Source organism: Sinohyriopsis cumingii, unplaced genomic scaffold, assembly GCF_028554795.1.
Source record: "Sinohyriopsis cumingii isolate HCF-2022 unplaced genomic scaffold, ASM2855479v2 utg001542l, whole genome shotgun sequence".
NCBI lineage: Eukaryota > Metazoa > Mollusca > Bivalvia > Unionida > Unionidae > Sinohyriopsis > Sinohyriopsis cumingii.
The window spans coordinates 848,226-861,950 of NW_028316015.1; the positions used below are offsets into that span (position 1 = coordinate 848,226).

Sequence of the window (13,725 nt, forward strand, 5' to 3'; positions counted from 1 at the left end):
ACACATTCATGTATTTAAAATTTCAGGAACCACGCCATGATCATATTAAATTCGATTTCATATGCGATCTCTTCCTCATAACTATACTACATTTTTTATACACTATTTTATGTACTTTGAAAAAAATTGTTTTTTCATTCACGATACAAAATTTCGGGAGCCACGCCACGACCATGTTATATTCGTATTCGCGTTATAGTTGGGTGCGTTACAGCAGGGTTGCACTGTACATGTAACAGCAAGATTAATATTATATCACTGTCTATAAAAGCCGATGTTTACAGGAAAAGGGCTCAACAATGTTACGATAGAGTTTTGGGCTTCATATATCCATCGAGTTCATCTCTTTGTTGATTACAACTAGACATAATTGTCAAGATCATAACAGGGTCAGCATAGGCTAAAAATAGATTTTGTTCATTAACACACACACACCCAGAAATTAAACTTGAACAAAACAGTATACCAGAATAAGACTGAAAAATCACGTGACAACACATTTATCACTTCCTTTACGAAGAAGGCATTTCATCCACTGGACAAGTTTTGTCTGCATATTATTAAACTGCATACAGTTAGCAACATCTGAATAAATCATTAACAAACATTAACATGTCATCACATAAATGGTGACATATTAGTTTAGAAGAAAGTCAGTTATTCTACTCAAGGACATCAGATGAGGTGGGGAGAGGGACATGCCAAACAATTTTATGTAGAAAAGACTCAAATAAAACAATTTTATGTTGAAAAGACTCAAATAAATGTTGTAACTGATAAGAAGGTTATTCAGTAGCAGTAGGAAAATGGAGCAAATGGAAAGGGAATCATGTATGTACCAAGATTTAAAAGACATTCTTGAATGGTTTTGCAATGTCCATGACAACAATCCCCGCTCGCATATCACGCTGCCAAGAATAAGAACTATTAATGTATATTCAGTTGAAATAAGTCTTATTATAACAAAAAGAACCTTTTAATAATTAATGTTACTTTTAAACAAAGATATTAAATGCTCTGAAGTATGTAGCTTGCTTATTACATACATTACATATACTTCTCACAAACAATTTAGTCCCCCTCTGGAAAGGCAACCTGTCTTATAAGGCCACTTTCATGATGCAGAAGGGGTGGCCATATAAGATAGGGACCACTGTACTTATATTAAATTCATGCATTATCAGGTTTATATTTTTCTTACTTCTGAAGAAAAATCTTGAAAATCATCATCTGTCTGCCTTCCGTCCTCTACCTTTTCTTCATCAGTATGGCCACCTTCACCTGTTGGAGTAGGAAAAAATAAATGTCAAGATTTAAATACCTAATTTTTTGGAGTCATAAAATTTATGGTTTTCAAAATTTGTGATACAATAAATGCAAAGGGTCAAACATGTGTCTCAATCACAACAGTGTAACTCAGCTATAAACAATGCTTAATCACTCATCCTTGCTGATTTCCCTTTATTCAGAAATATAAACAACATGGTGGAATAATTTTGTTGTGATTCTTGTCTTCCTTCTCTTATGACATGCTGCCATCATCAGCGTGTGTAAGCTAGGTACAGATGCCAATAAAAACACCTACTGCTGCACACAAAAAAAACCCATTTTACAATAAAAACATCACTAAATATAAAACTTCAAAACTTTATAAATTGAAAAACTGACTGCATCTATAATTTGGGTTATTGATGAAGTCTACTGTTTAGACTTTCATGTTCAACAAAACAGTCACAATTTAATTTTGACATTAGTATTAACTTTTCTCTTCTTTAAGACGAGTGGAAATCCAGAAACTAATATTAAACAATTTGATGTCAACTGGCAAATGTAAAAATATCTTTACAGGAAAAAAGTAAAAAGAATAAAAACACAAATTCAAATATCAATTGATGTCTGGAACATGATCTCACCTTCCTATTCAGTGATGCTGAAACTGCACTTTATTACAATTTTGCAAATGTTCACTTTATATTTATTAATAATTGTGGGTAGTCAGAAACCATTTTTGTATGAGCAGTATTTAACTAGGTTATTGTGAGTCCGAGCAATGACAGTAAGTACATCATTCTAGTTATTTAATTACTGTACTTTCTTAATCACTACACTGCACATTTTCCTTACGTCATCTAGGTCAATCCAAACCCCAATTGGTTTTTCATTTATTTAACATATTTGTCGTTTTTGCCTGAAATTCAAGTAGTAAACAAATTTTGAAAAAAAATAATAAATAAATAAAAAATAAAAAAAATCCTACTTTTACCCTTCTGCTCATGCGCAAGTCAAATAGCCAATGAAAAACAATGTTTCTAACACAACTAGGCAGTATGTTATTGAAAGATCACTGGGGATTTGGTGTTTTCAGATCTATTAAGAAATAGCTTTCAAAAATGTCAAAATCTCCAGGGGTTAATGTGTTGACCCTTTACCTCATGCAAGCGTCTTTGGACGCCTCTATACCATTCGCATGGAAGCGCCTTTTGATGCCTTTACTCAAGTCGCATGGAATCGCCTTTTGACGTCGGCTGTAAACATCAGCCATTTTAAGCTGGTTTTCGTAGCGCCACCTTCGGGGAAAACCCCTATTAGATACCACATTCATTTCTGTGAATGACAATTACGTCAGATCACGTGGTCACTGTTTATGCACTGGTCGATATCTGCTATTTAAAGTAACTGGGTCATATTCTCCACTCTCCAAAATGGCGGTCGCGGATTTCATTCAGTACTCACAAAGTTTTCACAATTAGAATCACAACTATGAAAGATTCAATAACCTAGGTAAAGACTGATATTGATATAGGCAGCAATTAGTTTTTATAAATTATCAAATTCAGATGCCTTAGTGATGTAGACGCAGATGAAAAACTTTTAAATTTTGAGTATGAGAAATGGCAGCTACGGTTGGTCACGCGGCCTCACTGACATGATGGTGAACGAGTTTTCTCAAGATTTTAAAGCACATAAAAAATTCTTCCGTGATAAATAATTACACAGCTTGAACAATCAGACTTTACTCTTAAATTTTCCATATATAATAGATGTGTACCAAAAATGTAAAATGGTTCAAATTGCTGTTAAACGTAACATACACTACATTGCTTAACAATTCACAGGCAACCGTATGCGTATGGAGTTGACTAGGTAACAGGTGTTCTATTTATAGCACGCTGCACTTTGTAACTATGCTCTATGAGGTAAAGGGTTAACAAAGATTTTTGAATTTTTTTACAAACTGTCAAGGAATGGCTAAATTTGTAATTGACATGCACTGTCGATGCACAAGTGATTAAATATGCAAGGAATATTAAAATTTGGTGACGTCATCAAAATGCACCCATTAACACCTGGAGGTTTTTGTCGTTTTCACCGAAATTCGAGTAGGAGACACATTTTGAAAGCTATTTCTGAATGTATCCGAAAACAACAAGTCCCAGGTGATCTTTCAATAACATACTGCCTAGTTGTGTTAGAAACATCATTTTTCACTGGCTATTTGGCTTGCACATGAGCAGAAGGGTAAAAGTTGGAATTCTTTTTTTTTTGTGCGAAACGGAGCCATTATTTTTGTATTGAAACCACTCTTTATTCCAAATGCCCATCTTATCCTATTTTTTTGCAAAGGTTCTTCTGTTTGCAGTTCATACCGGTTTTCCTTAGATCTGAGACCAAAAAGTCTAAAATCCGGACACAAAATCAGATTCCAACCATGGGTACAAATTTTGGATAGAAAAAAACTAATTAAAAAAATTGAGGTTTTTCCCTCTGTATTTTGTAGTGCAACTCGAAATTCCAGATTATTTGGTATCATTGTAGAGCTACATCTGTCTACCTTTCTATAATACCACCCACTTTAGTGTATCATGCATGACTATGATGCTACAGAGCTCGGCAGTAGGCTACTACCTCCATCCACGTTGACTCGACTCTAGGGGTTAATTGGTTAATGAGCCCAGTGAGCCATAGAACACACTATGACACATGGTCAGGTGACTTACCTGAATTCGAAACTAGGTGGCAAGATTAGACAACTGATGTGGACATGAGATATTTTGCTTAAATGTGTCAAAACCAGTTATATTTTCTTATTCTCTGATGGATCAAAATAATGTTAGTCTTTTTAACTGAGAGTATAAAAAAGATACATGAAAACTTGCAGAGTACTGCCCTTCACAGTTTTCCATATTTTTGTCTATCCAATGTGGTAGTGCTGTGACATCATTTAATGTGCATATCTGTGTGATCATATATGTGCCTTTATTGATTTCAATTGCTGGTCTAAAAATTATTATCATTAAATTTTTCAAAGTCTGTCAATGCCCGAATGTTGACTGATATGTCATCACAAACTTCAGACAAAATTTATCAACTGCTACTGACTCTGGGTACTCAACTGGGTCAACGAAGAGGATGTCACATCTAATCATTACTGGTGTTGGGTAATTCCATTTTTTTCCCCAATACATGTATGTGGCAATTTGCATAGACATCGTAATGCATGACATTCAATCAAGTATATAATGGATCACACCACTTGGATGGCCTGGTTTAAAAAATATACACATACATTAACACTGATTTTGTCTATGTACTTCCTTTGGCAGTTATATAATGACTGTGCAAGGATGATTGATAGAAAAGCAGCAATATGTATTGAATAACAAACTTTTCGAGGTAAGTGTAACCAATACCTAAAAAATTACAATTATAGCTGAAATAGTCTCTACATTACGCCAACTTTATAGATACCAACCCCAGAGTACAAAAATACTGACTGCTTATGACAAAAAATACAGATTTTCCGGAACAAAAAACTGAATTTTAAAATTTTAATGCATATGTAACTATTCACAACCTAAACAATGATCAGTAAAGTAGGACAATAACTTAATTATTTAATGTCAATGATGTATGTGTTGCACTCATGCACTTTGTGAAGTGGCATCCTGCTGCATTTGGGTGCCCATTCAAAAAGGGCAAGAGTGCAGCAGACTCACACACAGGCTGTTTATAGGAACCTTTTCCACACCTTATTTTTTTAAATCATTATCGATTCCAATGTACCATCTTTCACTGATGATCTCAATTCTGTGCAGTTTTTTTAGTAAACTTTTTTTTGCTTTAACACAGGAAACTACTTTGTGACTTTACTGTTTGTAAAAAGTGTGTGAAACAAGTTGCCAGCAACAGTAGCAACTGAAAGTGGAAGGTTCATTTCTAAATGAAATCTAGTAAAACGAACTTTCAATCAAATTACATCAAGGTTCTCTCTAGTATTTATAAACTTAAGTTCAGGCTGTACTGTTGATGATGAAGCAGCAAGCTGATGATTTATTAGCTTTTATCATGCTGTTTTATGTGAAGGGGCTACTCCATGCCAAACAGCAAACTCACAATTACAGAATTTTGCAAAAAAGGCAAAGAAATCCAAACATGATGGCATAATTGTCCTTCCACTTCTGTTTTCTTTTCTTTGCTGGAGAAAATTATGAATCTTCTTTTCGACATGACTAGAAGCTGAATATTACAAATATGATACAGTGATAGCAGCAACTATTTAGTGCAATCCAATACGGTGCTTAAAGACTGGAATGATAGCCTCAATTTCAAATGAACCAATCATATTTTAGAACTCTATATCCCTATATACATGCCATAAATTAACCCTCACAATGGAATTGGGTTCCCATTCTAATTTTGTATTTAAATTTTTTAAACTAAAAAAAATGGATTTTTAACATGAAAAAAGTTCACCCATATTCAGGCCTTGTACTTGAAGTCATCCTGAAGTTCTACAATGTAAGAAACTGATCCTGATCAGATACATTTGTTTTATTAACTCCTTAACCCCTGCCGCCACTATTACTTGTTGTACTTTACCGCCCTCATCTCCAGAGTACTTGTATCCCAGTGCCAAGTCTGAGTGGTAGTATTAGTCTAGGCCTGTATCCTGTACGACGAGTTAAATCAGAGCAAACTATTGGTTCATTTCAAGCCATTTCCTATTTATGCAGGCAGTTTAACCAATAAAATTTTAGCTTACAGAGAGAGAGAGAGAGAGAGAGAGAGAGAGAGAGAGAGTGAGTGAACATTGCTGAACAAAGGGGAAAAAAATTGACTTCAGTAGAGGCAGAAATAGTACAAATATTTTAGATCTGAAAATGATGAGAATTTCAAGAATCAGCTACTGGGAGTAGAGTTTTACTTGACAGACTCTGACGGAGTATTCACACAAGGTTAAGTTTGCAAGAGAGATGACAAGTGGAATTTCTGTATATATAAAACAGAACTAATTTCACGTGTTGATAGTGTTAGTTATTCAAAGTGAATTCATGACAGCTTTTATGGATTATTCCATGGCAAGAGAAACAAATTGGTAAGTAAATCATTTACTTTTAACTATATGCATGAGTTTTATTTCTGCATGTAGCCGGAAATTTATACCATTATGTGTGTAAGTTTAATGCAAGTAGACCACTTTGTAAAAATCTGCAAGCCAAGTGCTGTCTGCAAGTCTCAGGGAGTCAGGCACTGGAAAGGCAAACACTGCTCTAGGTGATCTCTCTGCAAGTATGCTGTAGGGGAATGCCTAACTGTTTGGCTTAGGGCTTAATGAGTTGAGAAATTAAACATTACTTCAACAGACTTCTGTATTCCTCTACTACCATCACATCTCAGCAACTGAAAAATGTCAACGGGTCTTGAAAATACATCCAAGTGAATGTGCCAGGATTTGATTCCAACAGGAAAAAGACCTTACAGCAAGCGTAGTCCTAATAAAATGTCAGTATGGACTGCAAAGTAGGTGAAATATTCTTGGAAAAAAAGACCTGTAGTTGTTAAGCTGTCTGGCCTTGAAACATGCTATACATCAACATTTCTTTTGGCAATAAAACATGTCCTTCCCAATCATAAAGAGGATCTCAAATGGGTAACAATTTAATATTGAATTTATGAAACAAGTTCAATAATATCCAGCTTTTGCTCTTCAAGGCTTGCAAAAGCTGGACATTATTTAATGAGTTTCATAAATTTAATATTAAATCATTACCCATTTGAGATTCTTTTTATCACATAGTTTTATTTCAGTACAAATTATTTAGATAGAAGAATGAATAATTTCATTCATTCTGACAGATGCTGTATATTTCATTTGTTGTGCATAAAAAATAGTCCCAAACAAAGTTGAAATAGTAAAAGTATATCATACATGTTTGCTAACTATAAATCAGAGAATAAGCGGCCATCTAAATAAACAGAACATTTTACAAAAGCCAAATATTTGTCAACACAAACTGTCCAATGCGCGTGATGTCACATTGTTTGATACGATGCACCAGTTTGAGTTGGCCTATATACACAACAGTGCCAGCATTTACATTGAAATTTCACATCACAACTAAACATTACATTGTTGGGATATTTTTGTGAAAAGATGATGACTGGATGCAGAAATACACAGGGGTCATGCTACCAGGTGAAGTGGGCGGCTCAGTCGCCTAAAACATGTAAACTTCACCTTCTACTGTTAGGAAAGTGAAAATGACTTTGCCCTGTGATTTTTTTAAAGAGGTACATTGACTGACAAAACTTTTTGAGATGCCCTCTCACCTTAGCCAGGCTAGTTCTACTGTTGTGTTGTAGCAAAATGTATTCATCAAGCCATCAGTACCTAGGCCTAGTTTTGATATAAATTATGTCGATAAACTTGCACATTCACAGGCATGTGTTCTGATAGCTGACTGACCATTAAACCTTCCCCCAAGTAAGTTAGCAGCTATCAGGTAGTATCAGTGCCAGATTTCTGCATGTTATCCCTCAATGACAAAACATACAAACTAATGTTTCAAAGTTTTAACAACAGTATGTAAATAACAGTTTGTTTTTAAGATCAGAATTGGTGATCTGGATATTTTAACTGCCACTTGTACATTAGTTTGTAAATAAAATTAGTTTGAAACTAAGTGAACCAGTAACAGGAAAATAATGGCGGACATCACTATGTCTGGGAAGTACCAGTTTATTAGGTTGTCTGTTTTCGTAAATCATCAGGCAAATATATTCAGAAAAATATACAATTCATAGAAAGCAAAGTCTAGGTATTATGTTATTTAAGGTTTAACTTTAAAATGCAATTATGTAGGTCAGAAACATATGGGTCAATGCTATGTTGTGGAATTCATGAGAACGGAGAAGCGTTTTATGGTTAAAGTTGTTTTCTGACTTCACTGGTGTTTGCGAAAATGTGGAAAAAAGCAACAAAACAGATACTATTTAACCAATGCCTAAAATTATTACAAGGACTTAGACAAATAAATAAATCATAAATTTGCAATCATATCAATGGACTGTTGTAATGAAGTGACCCCAGTCAAAATTACAAAGTTTTCATATTTGCATTTTAATGATTGATTCTTATAGAGCTAATTCAGATCTTTTCTGGACAGTTTTAGTTTCTGAAATATTTTGATTAGTTCAGAAGTTATGACTATTTGAATGTTGGCAAAAATTGCCTTTTCAGTGAATTTTTGCCTTCTTTAAATGCATGTTTCATTCATTTAAGTCACGGACCCAACACGTTTAATAAGATAAGTATTTACATCATAACTTTTGATCTGAAAGAGATTTCTCCATGAAACTTGTCAGACTTATTGCATTTTTCTTGTAGAATTCAAATATATACAGTAAATTAAACTATGTCTACTAGATTTCAATGCAGGGAAGAAAATAAGGGGTTAAAATATTTATTTTTCTTGTACCAGACAATTCAGATACTGTACAACATATTTCTTAACAAGTCATTTAATTCAGAAGAAAACATTGGCATACATTGTAAACAGTTCATCAAATTTTCTATGATCTGAGAATGCCCACTGACGTCCAGAATTGAGACATTCTGGAATCAGTCCAGTCGCTATGACAAATTCAGGCTTAACTTCCTGAACATCGTCTCTGCTGGGCCATTTAAAAACTCCCGCTTTCCTACATGGTGCCATGAATTTAACTATTAAATTATTATTGTTGTTTTTAATTTCATGAACACATCCAGGGTACCAAGCATCCTGGTATGCAACGATAACATAATCATTTTCCTCAAGCTGGTCTAGAACAGGCAACCGCTGACATACTGTATTGAGTTCATCTATTTCACTTTCATAAAGTTCATCATTGTCATTCGGATTTTGTTTTCCCTTCTTTGGTGGCGGTTCATTCATTTGGTCCAATATTTCACTGTACACACATTTCTGGTGTTCTTTATGTTTAAGACGCAAGTCTTTTCCACCATGGCGTGCACTCTTCCACAATGACTCTTTTTCTGTGGGAGTCATACTCTCATACCACTCTTTCATTCTGATACGGTTTCTCTTGAGTAGTTGAATGGAGGAGTGGTGGTGCAAGGAGGCATTTGGTCTATGCTTCTGACTGCTATCAAGGTCTCCAAAGTGGTGTTCACAGCCAAGATTGGTCACTTGGGCGAACTGTGTCCTCATCATTGTCTTTGGATCAGCTGCTTCACTGTACTGCCCACCAGGTAAGAAATCAGAGAGTTGTTTTTCAATAGTTACTACCATTGACTTACATATAGAAGTAATAACTTGATTCAGTAATTTTCTGTCAATCTTTATAGATTTTATCACTTCAGAGAAGCGTTGCTCAATTGCAATGTCATAAACCTCTCCCAACCAATGTTCATCACTTTCAATCAGTTTGGGTTTCTCCACACAATCTTTTAAATACTTCTGTAAGTTTTGAATGTATACATACAATTCTAAAAATGGCACTTTCCCCGATGTAATGAGTTCCCAGTTTGGGCCAGTCACTTTAACATACACAAACCCTAGGGCTAGCAACATAGTCACAATATGATCAGAGTTTAAATCTGCATCAACAGATAGAATTTTTTTGTTTGGTACATGTACAGTTTTGATGACTGACTGGAAATCCAAGCGATGTACTAGAATCTCTGAGTGATTACACATTAAGAAAACTCCTCATTCTAAAACTAGATGCACTCACGTCTGTGTTGATTTGGTTGGAAAGTAGGGATTAGTTCATATACCGAGTATAAAGGAGAAATATCTGTAATTTCATGCATTTTAGTGTGCTATGTATGAATAGTTATGGTAATGTTTTATCCACAACAAAGAAATGAGGAACAGTATGATCTGAAGACATGCATGCATTTGCCCTCATGTACATAGTACAGGGATTGTTTCAAACGCAGTTAGAAATTTTTGAAAGTGCCATTTATTTTTTAGAAAATACATTTTATTTTAAAAAAAAAAGAAAATTCAAAGAAAATTGATTAAACATAGTCGGTTAAGCATTTTTATGATCTTGCAATTATAATAATGTAATGTGGTTACTCAGTTAAAATTTGTTACAATGTAGTTTCTATTATTCTCCTGTAGAGTCATATGACCAAAATAACTCAAGATAATTTTCGACTTGAAAATAAAGTATTGCTTAAATCCAATGTTAAATGCAAACATGCATACTGTGAAATAACAGGCATAATACAAATAAGAGAACACACATCATGTGTGTGTGTGTGTATATATATATATATATATATATATATATATATATATATATATATATATATATATATAAGGTCTTGCTAGGATTTTACAACTAGGAGTCCAGGACTCCTATTTTGGTAAAAAAATAGGTGTCCCACCAGCAAAAGTTGCAGTCCTCTTCCGTAAGCATATTGGACATGCCTGAAGTGGTTAAATGTCCAGATGAGAAGAACCAATAGTTGTCACTGAGTTTAAGTTTCCCAACTATTTACACCAACAATATATAGCTCTTGTTTGTCCATTATAGTCAGGCTGAATTTTGTCAATTCAAGGAAAGTCCTTATTCAAAACACTTAGCCAGGCATCACACACTTTCTTACACTTGGCTAATGTTCCATCTAAACCGTTAGTTCTAGCAACTTTAGCACTCATCTGAATCTCATTATAATCTTCATCAATTTGCCCTTTTTACCCCAAATTTGTAAATGGCATTTTGTTTAAGTCTTGACATGTCTTGATTTCGAGGTCATATGCACTACTTATTTGACTACACAAGGAAATTAAAAAGAAAATGAAAGCTAAAGTTGTTCACTTGATCTACTCTTATAAAGACCACATGTACATCTCTGGGTCTTCCTGCCTCAGAATTCAGTCACTGTAAATATCAGCACATTTTCCTACCACTCAGCAGCTAGTCTGTCAATAAACTTACTGCCCAGCTATTGGGTCATGTTCTTTTGATGTACTCTTATAATGATGTCTACATCCAGGTGACTTGCAGCCACTGAATTCTGTCATTGTAAATATCAGCATAGCTAAAATCACAATGGTCAACTGATCAACACATTTCTCCACTCAGCAGGTGGTTGAAGCTCGACAGGCAAGCCATTTGAATTTGCCGCCTAGCTATTGCCCAAGTTTGGAGGACTCCTGCCTAAGTGATTTTCTGCGTTCCAGATATAAAAATTGTGCCCAAATATATGTGATTAAGCGTTTTCGAGAACTATATATATATATACACACAGCCTTTCTTGCTTCATGTCTACTTCTCCCTGTTGAGCTCTCACTTTTGCCTGTTCTGTCCTAAAGGAGAAGTCACTTCTCCCAAAAATTCAAGTCTAGCTTGACCCCTGATACACATATTTATTGTAACGTATTTGTGACCGGATATTTGCAGTATTTGATTTGGAACATTAGATTGTACAGAAGACATAAACAAATCTCTTTCTGAGTTGGACATGTATCACATATTTACTGTGTAAGGTTCAGTCAGCTAGGGAGACCGGTTTATGTCTACATTCTTCTGTGAATAAAGATGAGTTTATTTACTTCAGTAAGTTCACATTTAAACCAAACTTGTATATAGGGTGGATTCCATGCTATAGATATACCTCAGACCTGCCAACCCTGACGAGTCTGTCTCAGCAAGGCACTTGATTTTTTTCCATAAGACTGACCAGTTTTCAGTCAAGTGTAACAAAATATCAATAACTGCTATTGTAAAGCTGGAAAACATAATCAAAAGTTTGATGAAGCAATTATAAACATTATGTTAAATTGAAAAGTTTGTAGAGTACGCATAGACTTTATTTACCACAAGTACAGATGTACAAACTTTAGTTCCGAACCCTATGCAACTCAATGGCTTGTTGCTATCTCTCAACTTGATGTAATTCTTGGAAATTCTTTTTTCATTTCACATGACGGCAATCATATCTCTTGCCACGAGCCATACTCAAACTGGCACATGATGTCCAAAAAATGTAATTGTGTCCTTTCCAGCTTTTATTCGCAAGAATATGAATACTCCTTTTTATTCTTCTGTTATTTTTTAACACTTTTTTTAGAAGCTTATTTCCCTTTCGTTTTAAACATGCATAGCCTTCTGGACGCCATTTAAACACTTTTTTATATTAAACAGTTTGATTATGCAGATGCTTTTCATGAACAAATAGGTGCAGTTTAAAGCATCTGGGGTGATGCTGTAAAGTAAGTCTGGTTCCCTGACTTATTTCACTAATCCTAATATAAAGAGAATAATGCATGACAATTTCAAGGGCTTATTTGGACCAATCAGAATCACATAAAGTGATATATTCACATGTTATAATATCAAAAATATGAAACTGCACACACTAGGCAAAGTGTACCAACTATGTGATAAATATAAAATCAATGTCTTACACTACATAACTAGTCATTATATAAACCCAGGGATCGTCCTGGGCTTCGCCAATGTCGCAAATTGCGATTTTTTTGCCTTATTGGCGACGAAAATATCCCATCTGGCGATTTTTTTGGTGACAGACTTTTTGGTTATTTAATTTGTACATACAATCATGGATCTGGACTGGATACATTAAAAGGGAGAACGAAAGGAAGCCACAAACTTGACTAAGGAATGCATTGAAATCAATCTGTTACACAAACGATCCTTTGTTCGTATTGACAACCCCATCTTTACAGTGTATTGTTACATCATAATCTGCTATGCTGACATCTGGGCTGAGTACTGTATGCTGTGATACTGTCAGCCATGCTACCGAACTATACCTACAACTGACCGACTTCTGAAGACGCGAATAGAACAGATACAATTAATTGAATGGCTAATCCTTCTGTTGTTTTTGTTTTTTTTACATATACCAATATAATAGTTTTGTTGAACCTTCATAGAAAACTGATAACCTTTGAAGTACCGACTACTGCGTATAAATACAAAGCAAATGGAAAAAAATCTCAGTCACAATTATATCTGTCGCCAGTGCAGCATTTTACTCATTGATCTTTTCCTTTTGCCATCAATCCATGTTATGGCTGCAGAGACTTAAACTCCGCAACAAGAAATAGCACAAAAAAAACAGTTTTGCATGATTAATAACAATTATTTATTTCTCAAAATACAGGAGTGAAAGAATCCCTAAACTGGGTGTGAATTTATGCTTATATATACTGTCTAATATTGCCAGGTGTTGACTCGTGTAAGTTTCATTCGTGGGAATGGAGATCATATTTTGCTTGTCGAGAAAAATTTATACAGCATTCAGTGATCATTCTTGGGAATTAGGAAGCAATTCACTACAAGCTTTGTGAAGCTAGCCATAAGGGGAGGGGGGCTGCTGAGAGACTACTGGTGTCACCTGTCAGCACTGTAGACTGTGAACGTGGATTCAGTAAGATGAACCTCATAAAAACTGACATT

At 34.7% G+C, this 13,725-nt stretch overlaps 1 protein-coding gene across 2 annotated transcripts in view; it reads right to left on the reverse strand.

The window, feature by feature from the left end:
* LOC149771969 (NAD-dependent protein deacetylase sirtuin-1-like) overlaps positions 1-13,725 on the reverse strand; it is a 57,150-nt gene that overhangs the window by 41,074 nt on the left and 2,351 nt on the right. For both annotated transcript variants that reach the window (XM_089948010.1, XM_089948009.1), the window contains exon 2: positions 1,202-1,281. In XM_089948010.1, the coding sequence (XP_089804136.1) occupies positions 1,202-1,281 (80 nt within the window). The remainder of the gene's footprint in view (positions 1-1,201; positions 1,282-13,725) is intronic.